At 35.1% G+C, this 22,709-nt stretch overlaps 1 protein-coding gene across 10 annotated transcripts in view; it reads left to right on the top strand.

The window, feature by feature from the left end:
* The window catches only part of Pde11 (Phosphodiesterase 11), a 184,437-nt gene that overhangs the window by 95,011 nt on the left and 66,717 nt on the right, over positions 1-22,709 (top strand). For 9 of the 10 annotated variants that reach the window (XM_021334471.3, XM_021334468.3, XM_049850415.2 and 6 more), the window contains one exon: positions 20,731-20,872. In XM_021334471.3, coding sequence (XP_021190146.1) covers positions 20,731-20,872 — 142 coding nt within the window. Of the gene's footprint in view, positions 1-19,850; positions 19,879-20,730; positions 20,873-22,709 lie in introns of those variants that run through there. The other variant, XM_021334466.3, reaches the window with a different exon arrangement.

Raw genomic sequence — 22,709 nt, 5'->3', positions numbered from 1 at the left:
TCTGCAAATTGCTATGTTTGGCGATTTTTAGTCAGTCATTTGGTTATGAAAATAATGAACAAATTAATATTAATGGTCATTTAAACACAAAACAATGTTTTATTACTTTAAATATATAATATCGATATAACTAAAATACTTATAAACTTCGGCAAGATTAAATTATATCATAGTTTCAATCATTACCCATTCTTTGCAGTTCCTTGCCCGTAACCGCGTCGCGACGGATTTTCGGAACAAATCATGTTTTACCATTCGAATGGCAGTGAAAGCCATAAAGTCTATTATTTACTCACTTTTTGTGGATCTGACATCCTTAAAATATTACCTTAGGTATATAATGTCCCCTAATATATCTTACGTTTATGTATAAAAAATAATGTTTCAAAAATATCTGAACTATGCAGTGTTGTTAGATCCCAGTTTAAAAAGATATTCAACTGTAGTGTAAAAGCCTGTTTACAACATATGTAGATCATGCTTACTTACACCGTTTCTCAGATGAAAGATCATAACAGGCTCATTGTATTTTACCACTGATCTGCATAGCTTCAAGTGCAATCTCTTGAAAATATCATCTACCGTACAGATTAAAATCCAGTGTTCTGGATAATTTCCAAAGACTCGATAATGATTAATCGTAGAGAGAAAGGGTGCATGTCGATAATATTCGTGTTTGACGTACTGTAAGGGGTGCATCATTAATCAAATTGTGAACTTCAGAAGCGTATGAACTACTTTTCAGGAAATAATGTTACCTTGTGATAATACTAGTACTGATAGTAGACCTTGTACTCGTATGTAGGTGAACGTGTTACAAGGAGACTGTAAAAAGAAACCCTTATTTAGAATTAGGTAAATAATTAGAAATGTTTCTCAATTAACCTTTCCAAAATTCGCGAGACTAACAACTGTCTAATAATAATAATTAAATTACTGATTTTCTTTTACCTAACATGGCTCTTTAAATCTAGAGTATAATAATTCCTTTACTTTTTGCTTTTTACGTTGTTGGCTTACAGAATTATGTTCTTCAGTAATATGACACAAATGTCCTTGTAGTACACAACTTCTATACTACCATATTTCCATTGTTGACAATCTATGCCCTCTATAAATAAATCCTAATTTGTGATATCAACAAAGAAAATCTCAGTTAGATTCCCAACCGCAAACCCTGAGATCTTTTATCTAAAGTTGACATCAGAAGACAGATGGTTCCTTGTATTATACTTTCTATTGTTAGCAAATCCTTTTAGGATTCTGCCGAGATGCCTACTGAGATAACAATGGACGTATACAATTTATGATCGGTTCTTACTTTACTGTTCATAGGAACGGCCTCATCTTATTTGCATAAACTACCAACAAGCCTTTGACGATCATATTTGTTTTAACAAACATTAACACCTACATGCGAATTCGTTGTTTCTATACAGTAATATGACTTTTCAGGTGTTATTTTAATCCGTACTTTTCAATTCTAGGAAAATAAATTTATTTATATGCCAGCGTTTATTTTTAACGAACGAATTCATGTCACTAAAGACACCTACACAATATTAATGAAACTGATATTACGATTGCAAAATATCTTTTCAATACTTTTTATTACGAAAAAGTTCCCTGCATTTGTTCGGTATTCTTTCAAATAGATTATGTACCTACAGAATCGAAATTTAATTAAGAATACGAAGCACTGGAAATGCTAATGAGCCGACAGGCCGACCGATGTCGGTAAAACAAAAGAAGAAAACTCAAAGTATCATCTTTTGATGCCGAGACATCGGCATAAAAAATATCATTAATTAGTTATGTTTTTGAGAAACTCTCAGCATGGGTTTTGCGATACAAAGAATTAATACTTTGAAAGACACATATTGGGCATGTATGTGTCTTTTTTAACTTTATTATTTTTTGTTAGTGAAACAAATTAACATTATTCCAATCAAAATTGTAGTTTTTTGTAAAAAAAAACAAATGCTTGTAGGAACTACCGATTTCCATACGGTTCACAAGCTTTACCAAGCTGCCAAAACCTTATGCTACCGATTTATGAATTCCGGATACACATAAACACAGACAGCTGCTGAAATACTCGACCAGAATAGTAGTACAGTATGCAAAACTAATGAACAGTTTATGATAGCAGTTGGATAGTAGAGACCGATTTTAAACGTTCTTTCAGTAATAGAATACCCGTTTCTCAGTAGGAAGACTACTTTTCTATCGTGGGTGCACTAATTCATCATCCATCATCCTCCGAGCCTTTTCCCAACTATGTTGGGGTCAGCTTCCAGTCTAACCGGATGCAGCTGAGTACCAGTGCTTTACAAGAAGCGACTGCCTATCTGACCTCCTCAACCCAGTTACCCGGGCAACCCGATACCTGGGGATACGTGGGTGCGCTAAGTAGAGTTACCATACGAAATCGCGGGAGGACACAGTGGTTCGATATAAGAACATGGGTAATATAACTGTTTAATCGGATATTCAGGTGAAGTTATGATATTCCTCAAACAGTATTGATAACAGGAGCGTGGGCTGATACTTTACTGCGTTGTGAAACTAAATGGATATAATCGGAAAATTATATTGGCTCTTCGAGCAGGCTTCCTGAAACTATTTATTGCTACCCGTAAACTTAGAAATATTGATCTATCATTGAAATTTAAAAAGCTGATTTGTGGTATCGATTTTTTGTACTAATTTTATTGATTCAGGACATGACATCAAAAATAAGGAATTTACGGTTATCAATTTCGACATTATGTTTTCTCCATCTCAATATGTTTTTGTTACTACAAATTGTATATCTATTGAGTAAAATATATTGTGTTTCTTATAATACGGGGCCAGTTAAGCTTCTTATCCTATATTTTTGTATGTTCATTGTTTGGTTAGTACAATAAATATTGGACCACTATGTATTAAATAATACTTAGAATAGATATCAAGTTTGAGTTTCTTCATGTTATTTTCCTATTTCTTAGAATTTTTGTCCAATATCGATTTTAGGGTTCCGTAGCCAAAATGGCAAAAACGGAACCCTTATAGTTTCGTCATGTCCGTCTGTCCGTCTGTCCGTCTGTCCGTCTGTCACAGCCGATTTACTCGGAAACTATAAGTACTACAGTGATGAAATTTGATGGGAATATGTGTTGTATGAACCGCTACAAAAATATGACACTAAATAGTAAAAAAAAGAATTGGGGGTGGGGCCCCCCATACATGTAACTGAGTGATGAAATTTTTTTTTTCGATGTACATACCCGTGTGGGGTATCAATGGAAAGGTCTTTTAAAATGATATAAAGTTTTCTAAAAAACATTTTTCTTAAAGTGAACGGTTTTTGAGATATCAGCTCTCAAAGTCGTAAAAAGTATGTCCCCCCCCCTCTATTTTTATAACTACGGGGTATAAAATTCTAAAAAAAATAGAGGTGATGCATGCTAATTAACTCTTTCAACGATTTTTGGTTTGATCAAAGTATCTCTTATAGTTTTTGAGATAGGTTGATTTAACTGTAATTTACGGAACCCTTCGTGCACGAGTCCGACTCGCACTTGGCCGGTTTTGAACATATTGTATTGAAAATTTATACGTTCGACCCGGTTATTTTGTAAACAGTCTTCAAATGTATTTTCCATCTCACTAGTTTCACATTACTGGTAAAATAAATAAATCACGGCAATATGGTTGCAGCAAATGAAATCATAGGTAGAGAAGTTAATGAAACCGTGCGATTGCGTGAACAAAAAATCTTCAGGACGTCGTTGAAGCCCCAGGAAGCGGATTATTATACTTTCGCCTAATCTTGCAGTCAGACAGCTGCATTAATACACGACTGCCAAAAAATAAGGGCACGTTTCTCTTCTCTTGGCAACAATTCCGTTATGATAAGATTCATTTTGTAATCGCGATGAAATATGGCCGTCTTAAAGTTCCTGTCAACCCCGCGGTTTATCTTTTTATATGCACGCCGGCACGCCACCCTCTCATTTTTCTTCTTTTAATTTTACTACCATCCTTGTCTAGCTCGTCCTTTTCCAAAAATAGCTTTTCTTTTTGTTCTTTATTTGTATTCAGAACGTTCGCGTTTTCCACTCGAGTGAAACCGAAACTGCCAACTTTTCCTCAGCTCTATTTTGATGTGTTGTTGCTAGGTGGGAGTGTGATATTGGCTTATATAACGGGTGAAAATATTAAGGGAATTTTCCATACGATGTCCACATAACATGAATCACGTCTGCTGGTCTCTTTGTGCTATAAGGAAGGATGTGACGTGGCTGTAAAGAGAATCAACCGACATCCTTATTCAGTTTTCTGAATTCTTACTTTGTCTCATCTTTTTATACATACATGACCATGCCTTTTATTACGTTGCGTTGGCGGGATTTTTACTACAGTTCTTTGTGTAACTTTGTAAACTAATGGTAAAACTTCATATTTTAGTACTTACGGAAGCAATGATGATTTTAAAAGTTTCCACTTTTACCAATACTTTATTTTGCGTTTTTTTTGGAGTATTTCGAATCGAGCATTCAACACCAGTGAAACAAAAACTTATTTTTGTAAATGCGGGGGTTGAGCCGGCTAGCTTTAGTTGTATATTCCATTTATTGACCTCTGCACTTATTTGACAACCACAAAGTTTTGTACCTGATCAACCCCGAGGTGATACAAAGTTATCAAACCAGTTTTAAGGCCTTATTGACTGGCGAACATCGAAGGCCACAAGCGTTCGAACTTTCTAACAAACCTGGAGTCAATTAGAGCAGTTGAGGGTTATTAAAGCTGTGTGATTCATTAGTGGAATTAATGGAAAGCCATAATGGATAGTGAATAGGGTTACGAGTGACCGTCACCTGGCCTGAGAGGGTTACGTTGCCACAAACCAATTTAAACTTGAAGAACGAATTGCCCCGTTCGCTTTGCCGGCTTCCGACGAAGTCCGGCCGTGATTTGAATTCAAGAAAACATGTGGTGATCTGCATTCTTTCTCCTCACGAGTTCCTCGATATTTTTAAAGGACGAATCGAATGATATGCTTCAAGTATTTTGTGTTTATTCCTTTTTTGTCTTAGCGAAACTATTTTTAGTAATAATAATGTTGTCTTCCTAATTCCACCCGCCTTTTGAATGAGGCACTCATTTTATTGGGTAGGGTAAAAAAGGGTAGGCTTTTTAAGTAAGACTATTTTTAGAAGAAATTATCGTTTTTCAATTCATATCTAAAGAGAAGCTGATACCTTCATTTTAGGTACATAAATTGAAATTATTAAAGCTGTTGTGATTTTTATGTAGAGTTTTCTTTTAACGAAAAACCGATGGTTTAGAAATAGGTCCATAAACTGCGATTTTTACAAACAAGAATAGAAGCCCAAGCTTACAACGATTTGCCAACATATTGTACATGTATTTACGAAGATATAGTATGGTTCCCAAGGGAACACCGCTGTATGCAAACTGCTCAGAACATATTGATGTGGGAATCGGTAGATGACGCCTGTGCTGCGAAGCTGTTACTCGTTTTCATGTAAAATACTAGATGTTTTACCGCGGTTTTACCCGTGTCCCGAGGAAACTTGTTCCTGTAGTGATATAAATACCTTGAGTATGCTACTCGGGAAAAGTGTAGCTTTCCCTTCTGAAAAAAGCTTTTCAGAGGGGTTCAGTAGTTACGACGTCTTTAGGGTACAAACAAACAAACAAACCGAAAATGTTTTTCTCTTTACTATATGTATTAACAGATGTAGGTACATAGATAGGCTTTTCCCAGCGGTTTCACTCGAATTTTGCGGAAGCAAAACCATTTTTTTTAAATATTTTAATCCATCACCACATTCACTATGCTATACTTCATCTTTTTCATTTCACTGGTTTGACCACATGAGCAAAGCAGACAGACAGGCAGACTTACCTTCACATTTAATATAAGCACGGATCTCCCCGTCGAAGGTATCGGATTAAATTCGCAAAACTGGCATTTGTTCTGCAACCGGTAGCAAGATAGTCATAATATTATCGTTACATACGACTGATGGTTCCGAGTAACGAGTGCAACTCGATATTCGTTGCTCACTCGATATATAATCGATTCCTGCGAACTCGACTATAGTAGGTGGTCGGGGTGATGAGCCAACCCACATTGAGCAAGCGCGGTGATTTACGCTCAATCCTTCTCCGTATGAGAGGAGGCCTGTGCCCAGCAGTGGGACGATAAAAAGGCTGTAACAGGTTGTGAGAATTATCTTCAAGGCTTTCAAAATTGTGTCCATGATCTTCTTGGTTTCGTTAATGAATTGTGTATGTAAGAATTTTATATTTGAATGGATTTAGGTCTTATAAATAGAAATCGGAAATTCCTTATCTACATATTATCTATATTCCTGGGAAGATGTGCTATAAAGATATGAAAACGCTATAAAAGGCAATTATTTCCTTACAGTGTGTGTGACAGTGACAGCCTTTTTATCGTCCCACTGCTGGGCACAGGCCTCCTCTCACAAGGAGAAGGATTGAGCATTAATCACCACGCTTGCTCAATGCGGGTTGGTGATTTCAGACTGTAGTCCAGGTTTCCTCAAGATGTTTTCCTTCACCTTTTTATCAGCCATTGGTGTCTAAGATATACTTAGAAAGTACATACAAACTTAGAAAAGTTGCATTGGTACTTGCCTGACCTGGATTCGAACCCGCGCCCTCATACTCGAGAGGTTGGTTCTTTGCCCACTAGGCCACCACGACTTTCCTTACAAAATTTTCATTTCCTTACAAATGCTTAATTATAAAATGTCAATAATAAAAATGAACAATATTTTTAAATACCAATGTCTGTATTAATTAAAAATCAATTAAAATTTTAAATAAATTATTTAATTAATTACGAATAATTGACCTTAGAATGCCATTATATCTAACACTGGATCTATTGTTTTGAAAATCCAGTTGTCAAGGAAATTCTAGATTCTTTGCCGATTACAATTTAGGTACAATTTGTATCGTATCTACGTTTTCCGTTATACGTAAACAGCACTTTTCCATAAATTAATTACTTACCAAAAATGCTTAACAAATCTTATTACTTACTTCCCAATTTACGTAATTCTTATTTAATTGAATTCCTTCAAAACTCAAGCCCGCAATATCATATTTGTTAATAAACTTTTACTAAGGAATTTTCCTCTAACGCTGCCAAATGTTATAACAAATTTTATTTGGTCTACACGATCAATGTTTCCTTTGCACTCGAGTAAAACAAACTTCATTTCACAGTGCACTCACACAAAATGAAATTACTGCAGCTACCAACGCCTTTAACTTTGAATTACGACTGCGGTTAAGATTGCAAGGCTCTTGATAACAAAAAACTAGATAGACAGTGTTGAGTGTATAATACTTAAATAATGTAACTTCTAAATTAAGTGCTGCTTATCTGTGTCTGTTGGAGAAGCGAAAAACTTTTTCATAAAGAATAAAAACTAAATTTCAAATGAAATGCATGAAAGGGAATTGTAGAAAGTGAAATTGTGGTACTGAGCTACAAACGCTCTAAAACATTAAATGAAACGTCTTTTCAGGAGTTCATAATCCATTTGGAAATCCTAAGATTAATCCTTAATCCTAATCCAGTGCAAAAAAACTATATCTATTTATATAGGTAAGCATATGAATATTATATTACGGGTGGAAATGAAGCCTAAACTATGTACGCTTTCAAACAGCAGCAAATACCCACAAATAACTCTATCAATGTGATAAACGAAACTCTACCAAAATTAGACGCACTTGAAATTCTAATTCAAAACATTAATTTGATTGTACAAAATCCGGTCAGCATAATCAAAATAACAATGGGGGTATAAACTGATGCCCCACAATATAGCTCACAATGATAGTTATTGTTCGCAGTTATGCAACACATCGGCTACAAACGAAAATGCTGCTCTAACTTAGCCCTAATATGGGCTGAGCGACTAACGCTGCATACAAAGTGGACATTGGCCTTAACACGAACCACATGACACTGTGTTGCACCATTGATTTTAAACAAACATTGCTAACGACCCATTGTCTTACAACCAGGCTCCTATACTTTTACGAGGCAGTTTTTCTTTCTCTTCAGCTTAAGCAGGCTTAAAATACCCATGTGGGAACTTCTTGTACAACGCTCGAGATACGCGTTTTATGGTCAACTTAATTTCCTCTATTGAAAGCCGTTTTATGATGAATAAAAATAAACCTCGTTTTATGACGTCATATATTTTGGCACGGGGTTATCAGGACGATATTCCCTCTTTACGAATCGATAAATTTATCAAAGTTTACGGTTTCGTAACAAGAAAATACAAATGCGTACCTACGTTGTCTACTCTGAGGTCGTTCATGCATTAATGTTGGTTGATTCTCGTGGAAATCCGATTATTTATACTTACATAATATTTTAATTCGAAGTCAGAAAAATTCCACTACGACTGAACTGAGGTTTTTTCCGTAATTCTCGGATGCGATGGTGTAATTTGTAAAGAAATAATTGTATTACGAAAAGTTGTATGTTAATACATTCCTACGCACCACGTTAATGTCTTTGTTCTGCATAAATGTATGTAAAAAGACCACTGACAATTAATTGGATCATTCGCATTTAATGGGGGTTTAATTTGTTTTAAAATATAATTCCGCAATTACCTGAATTTTTTGCGAGTCTAATTTATGTTGCAGCAAAATCAAAAAGAAATAAAGCGTAAAAGTTCTGTCACAAATCAAAGTTCACTTGAAGTCAGAAAGTTTATTCGTTCCACAGCATTTCAATTCACATAATGTTTCACAACTTGGATCAACTTCAGTCTAATTTACTAAAATGTTTCTAACTTTTATCTCATTAGAATTCGTTCGGCTTTATTGAAATTGACAGTAATATATTTGCTATCTTTTGCTATCAAAAACTTGAATGATGTTTGTTACTTTTGTTATAATGTGGTTTGAGATTCAACTTTTTTTGAGTCTTTAGAGACGAAGTTAAGCGGGCGTGGTGAATTTGATGAACTGAATAAGTCTTTCAGTAATATATCACGAACTAGAAGGTTTATTATGCAAAGCATAATGATTTATAGTAGAAAGACAAAGAAAATGTTCTACAAAACAAATACAGCATTACATTTTGATCTCCCACACTCATAAAGCGGTCCATTGTCACGAAGACTCATTACTACACTCACACTTTAGATTAAGATCGAGAGACTTAGATCAATAAGTGGGAGTCTCGCCTTGTCAGTCTCCCAGCGGCCTATTAGTCTAGTCCTCACGATCTGATAAGGGAACTAGATGTAAACTAACACTTCGAGGTTACAGCAGTTTACACGTATCGTTCACATGGCTTTATTGAACGAATTTGTAGAGAAGCTCTTATGAGTATTAATGATAGCCATCTGTTTGTCAATATAACGCAAATTTTTCATTACTCTTTTGGGTATATTTCGCGTGTTTTTTTAAATCTTTTACTGTGTTTTTAATGTAATGAAAGTATACGTGTATGGTATTACTTTAAGGTTTGTATAAAGCTTAAAGAAAAAATGTTGCGAATTATTCACATTCAACAATAGTCCAACAGTGTTACATTTGTAAGTCCCTGTAAGATTAACTTGAAAGTTTTTCGTATGTTTTAAAACCTTACAAGTTTGGTAGTTCTCAAGTTCTTGTGTTAAAGCATCTTGGACTTAAACTGTACCTACAATGTAAATGTTTGACTACAATGTTCAGGTCTCGACAAAGTTGTAACTTAATCTTTGGTAACACAATTATTTGCTGCTCAAAAATTAATAGCCGATGCTATCAGTTTTTGCTATGACTACATAGCATGTCCTTAACTTGACAATACTCCACAGTGTCATTCATATAATGCTGAGTGTAATAATTATCATGAACCAAACCTGTCCTGTTAAATATGACCCGATTCGCTGAAAGGGTAAAAATAATGCTTCAGAGCAATCCGTTTCAACCCGTTGCGTAATATAAACAAAGTAAGTTAACAAGCTTAAATATACGTGTGAACATTATCCAATATTGAGAGGCAGTCTTACATATTTAACAAGCCAAACAAGCTTACGACTTGTGTTGAAGTCGGAGTGAGAAGTCGTGTACTGAGTTTTACTTTCAGTTTTGTTCATTGAATTACGGTGACAGTGTACGCGACTTTAAGGTCTAAGGGAAACTATTTAATGTAAATGAAATATAGATGGGAAATCTGAAAGTCAACCGTTAGGTAATTTAAGGTGAAATGCTTGGAATAATTTTGGCAAATATTTGATAGGGAGTTACCGCACGGCTGGTCGTTATGAGGTTGAAAAAGGTAATAAGTACAATATAACCACAGTGTAAAATATTTCTGAGCTTCCATACCAGGTACTTGTTCCTCTAGATATGAACTGGTAATTTCACCTAGCTTACTCGCAGCAAGTTGGAAACTTTTAAGAATTTGAGCAGAGGTTAAAATTCCGTCCCTTGCTTGTTATGTAAATGTTAACAATTGCCCCTCATCTCAAAACATTATGCAAACACCTAGAAACTTCGACCAACAATTTTATGTATGCAAGCAATGCTGTGAAGCTTTTGATCTCTAATTTGAAATGTTTGCTCGTCATTTGTTTTGCGCATAATGTCGGATGGATCTAGGAAGGTATTCAAAGAATGAAGATTGTCTATGTTGCTGTTATTCCCGTAATCGTTGGTATGCCTTGATTATGTTGGCGCCTTATGGTAAGGTATGTCTTCTTACACTTTTATGGCGTTCTATGGAATTCGCTGTCTTTTGCACTAATTCTTTAAATGCCTTAGTTAAGTCGTGTTGTGCTTGACAACTCAAGCGCAGATTTTGCGAGATTCGATATTCGGTCACCTACCGATGTTCAAGAGTATTCTATTCTAACTTGCAATAGGATATTGCGCACCATTTTTTCATAATGAACACCACTTTTTAGAACATTTTAGAACACCATTCACTAAAGTTTCCAGGTAATATTGTAAGATGGTAGCATTTTAAATATGGGTAGGCAGTGTGAAGTTACCATACCTATAGTTGTTGTTGGTCTTTGCCATATTGGGCAAACATTATATAAGTGCCTACTATCAACCCCGAATCTTATAGGTGAACGCCCTCGGTGAACACCCTGAACGCTTCGTGCAAAGATGATTTTCTCCTTCGCGTTTCCGACTAACATAAAATTTAAATGTTCTCGCACAGATATTATAAAAATAGTATGGTCTGTTGGAATAGCGTCCATTATTTCCACAGGTGGTTCCCAGCTCTTAAACCATGTAGCTACAAGACTTGCTACTCACAGAAGGAACTGGATTATTTCTTGGATTTTATTTATTTATTTATTTATTTATTTATTATGTTAAAACGGTTTACACACCAATTACATTAACATAAAGAGAGAGAAAAAAAGAACATATCGTTAACTTTTCTTTACGTCCATACTTTGTTATAATATCTTATATTAACAACAGTACTCGAGCTTTTCTATTCGGTCGCGAATATATCACAATACCTCCTTCTACTTATATTCCTTTGTAAAGACAGCCTTGGCTAAAGCTCGGATTAATAATACTGGGAACAAGAATATTGCTTTGTGCGAGTATATTTAATATCTATAATATAATACGCGTTACACAGATATAAGATTCTTAAACAACTAAAGCGATGACGCAAACAAGATATTAAAATCCTTTTAAAGCGAAATCTGATATTTTCTTTACAAAATCGCAACGGAGCCATTACCGCAACTTTAGAACTTTTTGGTGAATAATGCGAAAGGTTAAAAAAAACTTTGTTACAATATTGATGGATCAAAGACGAAAAGAGGCTTTCAGCTGTCTAAATAACAGACCCACGGGTATAGATAGTTCAACTCAGATTTGCGCGCGGCCCTATGTGTGCGTCGGCTTGTAAATATACAACTTTCATTTGTGTGACAGTGACGTCGTCCGAGCATGACGTGTTCTTATCACTTTTTCTTATGGGTACAGTCGTTTACGAAAATACTAGTTATTCGCGGAGAAATTATTAAGGAGTCAGATAAAGCGTTTCAAAAAATAAAACGACATTCAAAGCTTTTTATTATTAAATATAGTTTTTCATTATTTTTTCATACGTCTTTTCAAATTGACATTGACAGTATCTAAGAATTGAATACTCCTTAAGTACATATTTTCTAGCTCGGGGTACGTGGACAAAAGTGTGGACTAAGAATGTAAAAAGAGGTATAATCTAGTATAATAATGTAAACAAAATGTGTGGGGAATTTTAAAAAGTTATATTGCTTCGCATTATTTTGTTATTTTGGTCGACATTATGTCGACCAAAATAACAAAATAATGAAACTCATAAATGAACGTTTAAGTCAAATTGATGAAGGGATGTGGCGTAATACTTGTCGACATGTAGAAAAGAAAAAAGAAGAATACTATAGACATTTTGACATTGGAGTCAGAATTTATAATTCTCCTTGGAGAGTAGCGAATCCGAAAATTCATCATTTGATTTTTCAAATAGCGATTCATAATCATTATAAATAAATAAACATTAAATTACGTAATAACTGTTTTTCTTTAAACCCCCGTATACAACCCCTAAATAACTGTATTGTACCCGACTGTACCTCTTGTCACGCACACAAAGTTACTGTATATGTACAAGGGTTACCCACACATAAGGCCGCGCGCACAACTGAGTTGAACTTACTATAAGGGGTTAGAAGTACTCTATTATGTATAGCTTCTAAGATCGTATTACGGACTTCATAACAAAGATAGTACGTAAAGCCGAGAAAGTAATTTATTTTCCATTAATGTATAAAAGAGGAAAAATCGAAATACCTTTAAAATCTGGTTAGGTAAACTGCTGTAACTGTTTGTACTTCAAGAAGATTATGCGACTATAGATTTTCTCGGAATTGATCATTAAGGGAGTATACATGTGGGTGTCGAAATGAGATAATCAGTTTCATACAGAAGATTACGTTAATGTAATTTCTCCGAATTTTCGAATAATTTTGGTAGAGGTACAAAACAACGTTTATTAGAGGCAGAAACTGTAGAAAGCTTATTGGATAAACTCATTATCGCTTTCTAAGCGTCTAACTTAAATTCGATATTAAGTGTGATATCAGCTAGACATACATTAACCGCTGAAACTTTGCAGTCTTCGAAGAATCCCACCTCATTTTCGTAAATAGGGCCACGCCGAAAGTCAGAATTCCCCTTTTTTGAAAAGAACTGTTTGTGACCTGACTGTGGCAATTAGTCTCTGTAGCAGATTTCTTGTTAAACGCAAACTGACTACCGTTTGACTTCCCCAACTCTTTGGGAAACTTGGTCTGCCTACATTTGCATGCAGTAATTACAGTTTCTCATGAATCATATTTAATTCCCGAGCTTAATTGATAACAGCCTTGAGATCCCCTAGATTGCTAAGATAACTGGAATCTCCTAGTAAAACACAAACAGACTTGAGTGGACTGGCTTTTCCTGTGTTTACTTCTTGTAAGGGAAACCCGGCTTGTCGCTTTCTTAGAAGACAGGATCTCGGGCCAAGATGCAGCGATTGTTTTGTTCTACAGTGTATTGTTACACGATAACACTTTGTTAACGCGTGCAGTATCCTAAGTTTTTCATTACCAAGCTAATGGATATGAAGTAAGTTAGGTTGTTACGGGATGCGGGATTACGTCAGCATGTATGCACTCTAGCGTATCGTGTTTCTTCGAAGCATTATTGTAGCGCTTTGAAGCGCTGCATCGGCTTTTTCCGTTATCCTGCAACACGTATTATTGTTATTATTTAATACAATATGTTTTAAGAAAAGTATGTCTATATCACTGCACACTTAATCGAAATTTCCTGTTCGCGAAATTCTCACTCGAGATAAACATATGTCAGTGAAATGGTGAAAGGTTGTTTCCCCCTCACTACCGATTTTATCGATATGTACGAACTAAAAATGGAGCGACAAATCATCGTAAACCCTACATATGACACTGGTACTTGTTACATGATATATGCGATGAGTCATAGGTTGAACGTGTTGCTATCCAAGAGTCATTGTAGGCAATATTATTTGCTTATGTATGTATATTGATGTATTCTTGAAACAGGAGTATGCAAACTTATGCTATTGTAATATGAATATTATAATCCAAAAAAAAATGTATGTTGGATGATGACGATCCCTACGATATTAGTAAAACACTAAATTACAACAGCATCTGTTATAATCTAGCCTGAACCCGGTAACATATGGCACCAAACGCAAAATGACAACGTAGAATTTTTATTTGCATTCGATATTATAATAATGAACCACCAGTAATTAATCCAGGATTAATTAAACAAAGCTGTATTTTAAATAAATTCAATAAATATGCAAACAACAGCGTCGCCGTAAAAGCTTGAAAATAGTTTGGAATATGGAAATTTAATAAATATTTAACGCCGACCTGTGGGATTTGCCAGTAAATTATGTATAGTGCCTAGATAGTGTTTCGTTGATTTATACGTTTGGTAGCTGAAGATAAGTAGATGAATAGATAGGGAATATGAAATGAAATACAGACAAATGTATTCTACATTGTAGGCAAAACATATTCCACAATATATGTAGTTGTATTTTGGATTTCACACAAGAAATCTCGTAACATGAAATTGCTGCTTATCTTCTTCATGTTTTGTGTAATATCTTGAATTTTACTGTGCTATAGTATGTACCTACTGTCTGTATTATTTTCATACTAGTATGGAAATGTATAGGAACTATGTAGATGATTTCATAAGCAGTCAATTTATCTTAGGTAATCTTTTCAAGACTGACGTTTTTATAATTAATTAAATGGTCATTTTAATTAAACATTATCTTCATATTCTGAAGTAACAAAAGATTAAGAGACGTGTATTTTCCCTAAATTATTACATGTAATCGTCGCTTGTAATTCACGTTTATTGTAAATGTATACAACATACGTATACATACTTCCACGCTCAAGGGAGACTCCTTAGCCACGTGTAAGATACACGTGCTCTGTAGGTACATGCTCTGACAATACATGATGTATTTCTGTATTTTGATCGTGTGAGGATTTGATTCCAAAATTACCTCTGCTAGTTCCTCATAGATTCAGTTGCATTTCAAAAGGCATATTTCTGTGTATGTGGGAGTAGTAGTCGTGTTATATGTCAAACTTATGTATTAAGATTTTGAAATACCTAAAGCATTGTTTTACTTCAATCTACCTATTGACAAAATAACACCATCAAACATCTAGTTATGTGTATAAATCTGGTTCTCAGCCGATGCGAAAAATGACGCCTAACTTTAAGAAGACAACAGAGGTCACCTATGACTCAGTCCAAAATACAGTTAACTGCACCAGACAGAGATTTTAATAAAAGCCCCTTATTTAACACTTCAGCCTCATTACAATGGATAATCACGTAAAAGCTAATTAGCAAGTAATTTAATTGCCAACACATTTACACCGTAGCGTCGGACTATCGGAATTGCCTATATCTCGCGTAATCTGCATAAGTAATTAACGCAGATTATTCATTAATTAATTCTAATGTGCACTATTTTCCCACGCGTTGGAGGGTTAATTCAATTTTATTGGTTTAACATTATTTTATCGTGAAATTGAATCTGTAAGTTTATTTGGGGGTAGAAGCTGTTAAATAAAACAGAGTTTATAAATGATATAAATATTTTTGGGCTTTATTTTACTAACGAATCATGCAAAAATAAATAGCTATGCTATTCGTTGTATTGTTCAGTTTTTCTCTTACATACATACGTCAATCAACATGGTAATTCCTTACAATACGTATTTGATCATTTGATAAAATAGATCAGTAACGTAATATTTTTCTGAAAACACATTCGGTTTTTTGTATCCCGACACGTGTTAGCTACCATCCAAATACATCTGCCATCTTAAATTACTGCGTGAATCAAGCATCCTACCTTCTGTCAATTTCAATTAGGCTAGAGCAAATGTTTATCCTCGCTAGCTCTATTAACAGGCTGATGTAATAAATAACTGGAATACGGCATACGTTCTATCTATTGTAATTACATTGTATTATTTTATTTCTTTACTTATTGGAAAACCAACGGCTGTACAAAACAAAGTTTTAGACATACATTAAGAAACAGAAAGCCTATTATAGGTTTTCACGGTCTACGAGAAATTAAGATTATTTATTACAAAGTTAAATTTTGAAAAAGTCATGATTTAGCTGCCTACAAACCACAACACTCTTGGTATTGAATGGGTCAAAATAGTACTCTTTACACAATTGTTATAATCCTTATTTTCTTCATATTGTATATCTTCGGTTGAGGAGCTTGTGGCCTTGTGACACCTGCACAGGTCGATCAGTCATAAAGTTAAGCAACGATTGGAGCGATTGATCTGAGAATAGGTGCCTGTCTTGAGGAAGTCAAGAAGGCAGTCGTCCCATGTAAAACACTGATACACAGATGCATCCGTCAGGTTAGACTGGAAGCGGATCCCAAATACCTCTTAACTGATCTATGTTATTGTTATAAACGCCTCTCTGTAAACCATTCCTTATACAGAGGTGTGTTGTTATGTATTCCTTCCAGCATACGTAGAAATGTTATCTTTATTCTATGATCAATGTTCCAGTCTTGAGAATATTATTGTTATCGCAATAGTCGGAATAGACGCAACATATTATCACTTGGCTATGTTCAAGGAATGCGTTCGCCGTACGTATTGGAACAACATAATCAAAAATCAAAATCAAAAGTCATTTATTCAAAGTAGGCTGAAAATCAGCACTTTTCGAACGTCAAAACAAAAGACAGCCCCCAAAACGCCCGCCCTTCACCACTTCCTATGTGTTTTTGCTGGGAAGAAGAAGTGGTGGAACAAACTCCCCAGCAACACAATTCTGTCTGAATGGTTTGAAGAACCGTATACAAATATTTAAATATCACTATACAACATTGTATACATAAATTTGTATATAAAATCAATTTAAATACTTAATCATGTTGGCTAGTACACACCTTACCCATACCTATTACTCAAGCAGTTACAAAAGAAATTTAATAAAAAAAGAGTGAAAAATATAAAAAATATAATGCCTCCATTCAGTAACGATAGATAAAGTTTAGGGCGTACCCACCGACATGTCAAACAGTTTTTATGGAAAAAAAAAATTAAATAAATAACAACATAAACAATGAAAACGGTGAACTAGGACTACCGTTCAAACCAAAAGTCATATATATTAGGTATATTACGGGTGAACAAATATGTAGTCAGCAAGACGACCTGGTACCACAAGCAGCACCCGTTCACGAGCATAACGCGAGGATCAGCCATCGCCCCCCTCGCACATTTTTGAGGGAGGGAGGCAACCCGACCACCGACGCTACCGCAAGCAATACCGTCAAAGGGAGCATGACGACTTGCAGCTACACGACAAGGAAACAGTTAATACTAATAGATTCGCAGTCGCTAGTAGACCATTTACAAAATTAAGAAACAACTCATCGTAAAAACAGAACGATGATGGTAATTTGTCAGTATAAATAAAAAAAAAATGTCACGTATAAAATAATATAAATCACATCAACTTATAATGATAACTTTTGAAGCTGTCCAGTGTTTAACATGAGGACCAACTATTTTTATCGTTTATGTAGTCATTAACTGTATAATAAGCTTTCTTCGACAGAATAGATTTGACCTGCACTTTAAATTTATCAAAAGGCAATTCTAAAAACGACTGAGGAAGTTTATTATAAAATCGAATACCAAGCCCCATAAATGTTCCATGTACCTTGTGAAGCCTGTGAATGGGTACGCACAGTTTATGCTTGTTCCTAGTGTTGATACTGTGGACATCACTTTTCTTGGTGTAGTGATGAATATTCTGCCTAATGTATAATATGTTAGCAAGGATGAATTGCGATGCCACAGTAAGGATACCTATTTCTTTAAAAAGTTCCCTTAAGGAATGCCTGCTACCTAACTTATATATTGCACGAACAGCTCGTTTCTGTAATACGAAAATGTTTTCTATATCTGCAGCTTTGCCCCACAGTAGAATACCGTAGGACATAACGCAATGAAAGTAACTAAAATAGACTAGTCGAGCTGTGTCTACGTCAGTGAATTGTCTTACTTTTCTGACGGCGTAGGCAGCAGAACTAAGCCTACCCGCGAGGCTAGATATATGTGAGCCCCACTGTAGCTTTGCATCAACTGTTATTCCCAGAAACACTGAAACCATCATAAATAATACCATTACTAGAAGTAGACTTCAGAATAGTTGAGATTCATAGAAGTATTGTGCACATAGTTAAAATCTTTGTCGACAGTTCTAGGTACTTTAAAAATGTTAACAATTGTGTTAACTAATACTCAATCGATAAAGCTGTTTCTGTGAAGGAGAAAGGTGCTGACACTTTCGTACATGAAATTCAGGATTCAAAGTATACAACAAATGATATTACCCCGTTAACATTTCAACCAAAATTAATAAGGATGTCACATTTAGTTCTCAATGTCAACAACCGTTATTCGAATTCATAATATCAGACGCACTTAATAAAGTAGTTGAAGGTAACTCTTGCCTTTAATGTAAGCAACAGGTGAACGCCGGAAGGGTCATTCCGAAGCACGTATTACCAACAAAAGTAATGTATGTCACGTTCGATCCCAGAAGAAAAAAGTAAAGGTCACAATATATATAAAATTGGTAACGTTATTACCGTAGAACGAAACGTTAAACTAATTATTGGGATCGTATTGGAGCTTCGGTGAGATGTTTCGCTCTGGAAATTGTGCCACAGTCTTATAAATTACTAGAGAATCCGTGTTTTATGTGTGCTTAGAATTTATTAAATATACTTCTTCTACTTCGAGGTAAGAATACTGTACAATAATCGGATTAAGGATTTTTACCTGAAGTTTAAATAAAAGCTAGCAACTTAAATAAGAGTAAAAAAGAAAATATATATCCCGAAAATTACTTTTTATTTCGAAATACTAACTCATAAAAATGTTACTAACTCATAACTCTAACCGATTTAAAAATCTATTAAAATTGTATTGGAAAGCAGTGTAAAACTAAATGCAATTATTTGGAAAACTAGTTCCACTATTTATATTTTATGAAGTTATTTTTCAATCCGACATTTTTATATTTCATCAACATTTCTACACGAAATAGGAGCAGCTGTTGATGAAATTGTGTGCTTATTAAATAAATAGAGCTGCAGTCCGACCAATAATAATAGTGTATTTTTCTTAATTCTAGGAAGACATTTTGTTGTTTGTACCGCAAAAGCTCCGAAACTGCAAAACTGCAAAAATGATCACTTTTGAGAAGCAATACTATCCCCAAGTAACATAGGCTGTATTTTATCTAGGTACGGGCAGTAGTTCTCATGGGACGGGAGTGAGACCGCAGGAAACCAGCTAGTCCAAATAAAGTTATTTAATATAATATTCACATGTCGCAAAAATAAAAAAGTTTGAGTTTCTAAAATTCCATGAAAATTCCCTGTTCTAGAGCCACATTAATACTTTTTTGTGTAATGACATTAAACGCATTCATGACGTAGGTTGTCATATTTCTCAATGTTTGCTTTCTGTGATCTCGTTTCTATTACATAATATTGTCGTTTTCAGCAATAATTTACAATTGTGATGTATTCTAATTTATCAAAACTCTGAATTCTTTGTGTATTCATTAAACTTACATGAACATCTTCTACAATGTCTTCGTTATGTGGAAAATGTTGTAACTTCTTTTGCAATTGGAGATATACCATGCAAGTTCCAGGTACTTCAATATCCACTCGAATTCTTTTAACATTGCCAAAATTTACTACATACTTTGTATCGTCAGCAATTTTTGCTACCGTTTCTGCAATGCCATCAATATTTTCTACATCTTCGCCAAGAATTGGTTTTGTAATCAAAACCTCGTTTTCCAATGTTGTATTTTCAGTACGATTCCCGAGGGCTGTTGCCTTGTGTTCATTCGATGCATTCAGTAGGTAACTTCTCGAAGCAGGTTTTATTATAACTCTCAACAGAAGCTCATTAACATCGCTCGTTACTACTCGAAACTATTCTCGTTCACGTTAAAGCTTTCAAGTTGTTGTTATTATGGTTCAAAGGTTGCAATCTGAAAATAGATTCAGTAATATTGATGTTTGTATCTATATTAATTGCGAAGAGTATTTTCATTCATGCTTGTTTAATACCATTTATTGCATTTTGCTTGATACATCTTTAATTTCGAATGGTCTTTAATTAATCCCTTAAGAATACTTTCAATTCTAAAAGTAAATGTCTCTTTATGGTCTTACGTACCTGTCGTAAGCCTCATGATGGTGGCTTATAGCCTCTACACTTACGACAGATCTGAAAGAGAGGAAGTGAGTTTAGAATCCAATGTAGTAGTCCACTGTCGCGTTAAAATTTGCAATTTTTTTATCACAAACCCAAATTATGCCTTACATTCATAGCAATAAAGTTAAAAACTGAGTGCCATTCTATTTTGTCGCAGACCTACAGTTGGGGAGCAATTTTATATCACAAACCTAAAATATTTTATCACATATCCAAAACATGCTTTATAATGACAGCAATAGAGTGCAAAACTAAATGCCATTCTGTATTGTCGCAGGCCTACAGTTGCGGAGCATAGAGGAGCCGGCGGGAGGCGCGGGCGGCGGCATGCCCGCGCCTACCTGCTACGATGCTGAATGCGCGCGCACCGAAGCCTGGCTCGACGAGAACCAGGAGTTCGTGCATGACTACTTCTTGAGGTAAATATAGTCTTTCTTTTTGTTATACACGATTTGCCTGGGGGCCTTAAATTCTAGGTATCCACAGAGAACTTGACCGGTTAAGCAGTCACCAGCTTCTTAGGCTGAACTACAATGCCATTACAAAAATAAATCGATTTGAGCTGATAAGATAGGAATAGAAACATGTTGGGTCAAATTAATTTCTGTAAAAAATTGTGTTGTTAATTGTTTAGAGAAAGTTTATTACGATATCTATAGGGTGTTAAAAGATCGATTCAGCAAGATGAATTTGATAATGTCTATATGTATATCTTTGGTATCTACAATAATTATTTATTATTGGTAATTTGGTATACAAGCCATAACCAGAACTTACATCTTCGTTATGCATCTTTTAGCACCCGTATTTTATATAACCTGCAAATATTCCTCATGACCTTTTCAGAATGCAAAGAAGCAAAGTCTCTGTAAGCCGACTCTTACAACCTACGCGTGCTGTGTATACCATGCGTAAGTTGTAAGTGCCAGCTGAAGGAAACTAATTCATTCATCATGATGGCGTAGAGAAGAATGTTATTCAGAACTAGAGGATGGCAACGTCTTCATGTGGGTCTCCAAATATTTTCTTTGAAGAAGGTCTTCCAAATATTGGATGGAATATCGGCCTTAATGATAAACATGAAGTGTACCCTCAACATAATAACTACATAGTTGCTATTAGAACCTAAAGTGTAGCGCTCAAACTAAGCTTAGCGTTCCCAACGCAATTTGTGGTTGCACTAAAAGCATAGGTTACCTAATAGTTGGTCCTAATCTTGTTCGGTAAAACAAGCGTTTAATGGTGTTACAACGTTGCCAAATACAGGATAAACGTATTGTGTTTCATGCTGACGAAATCCAATGGCTCGCCAAATTCAGTGCGCTTTACATTAATGTAGCCAATACAATGTTCAATACCTGGAATGGATTTCGCGATAGAATTCAAACGCAGTGCAATGCGAAAATCTGTTCATTGATTATAATTTGAAATACAAATTCAATTGGTTCGTTTCTGAATGGCATGTGTAATGGCTAATTATACGATCACAGCTCGTCACGGCACGTCGGCTAAAACTGTTTTGAGCACAAGCCTATTGTAAACAGTATTATGACGAAACAATTCACAATAATTTACGCGCTCTCTACATGCGGGGTATTTGTTGAAAACGTTACCCAAATGTGTTTCATTCAGGTCACATGAGCCGAGTACAATGGCTAATTCAAATGGCCCGCTTGCAGGCGAAATGCGAATTACCACTGAAAACTGGCTTTAAGAGATTTACATCGAATAATAACGGCAATGTTTATTCCTGGAGTTTATTATACCTATCTTCAATTATGAATGTCATTACGGTTAATTGGATCTCATATAATCTGACTGGTTCACAAGAAATCAACGTGTTGATCATATAAATTGATCAAGTGACAGTAATATGATAATGATGTACATTTCTTGACACACAATCCTAACATCTTGATGAGATACCCTTTTTATTACGAGAAAGTGTACGACAAAAAGCTTTATCAAAAATGTTTGTACTATGAATACAAATTCTGTTGAGTTTTTACGAAACTGTCTGTATGATTCATCGCCTTACTCCCTTACTCCTACGCATCTTGATGTTGTACAATCGATCTATTTTTATTAGTAGGTACAAGTTTTTTGTCGAAACTATTAATTTTGTTGTACAAATAAACCGTCGCTCGGCTCGTATTCATGGGCTTAAACGGTTTTATCTCGTCGTACGTGCGACACAGACATAATTCTGTTTATCATCGAAAGCTTTCAGTTAATCCCGCACCGTATGTCCATTGG

The sequence above is a fragment of the Helicoverpa armigera genome, chromosome 18 (assembly GCF_030705265.1).
Source record: "Helicoverpa armigera isolate CAAS_96S chromosome 18, ASM3070526v1, whole genome shotgun sequence".
NCBI lineage: Eukaryota > Metazoa > Arthropoda > Insecta > Lepidoptera > Noctuidae > Helicoverpa > Helicoverpa armigera.
The sequence above is the reverse complement of the archived record's forward strand: the minus strand, read 5'-3'. Positions and strand labels throughout refer to the sequence as shown.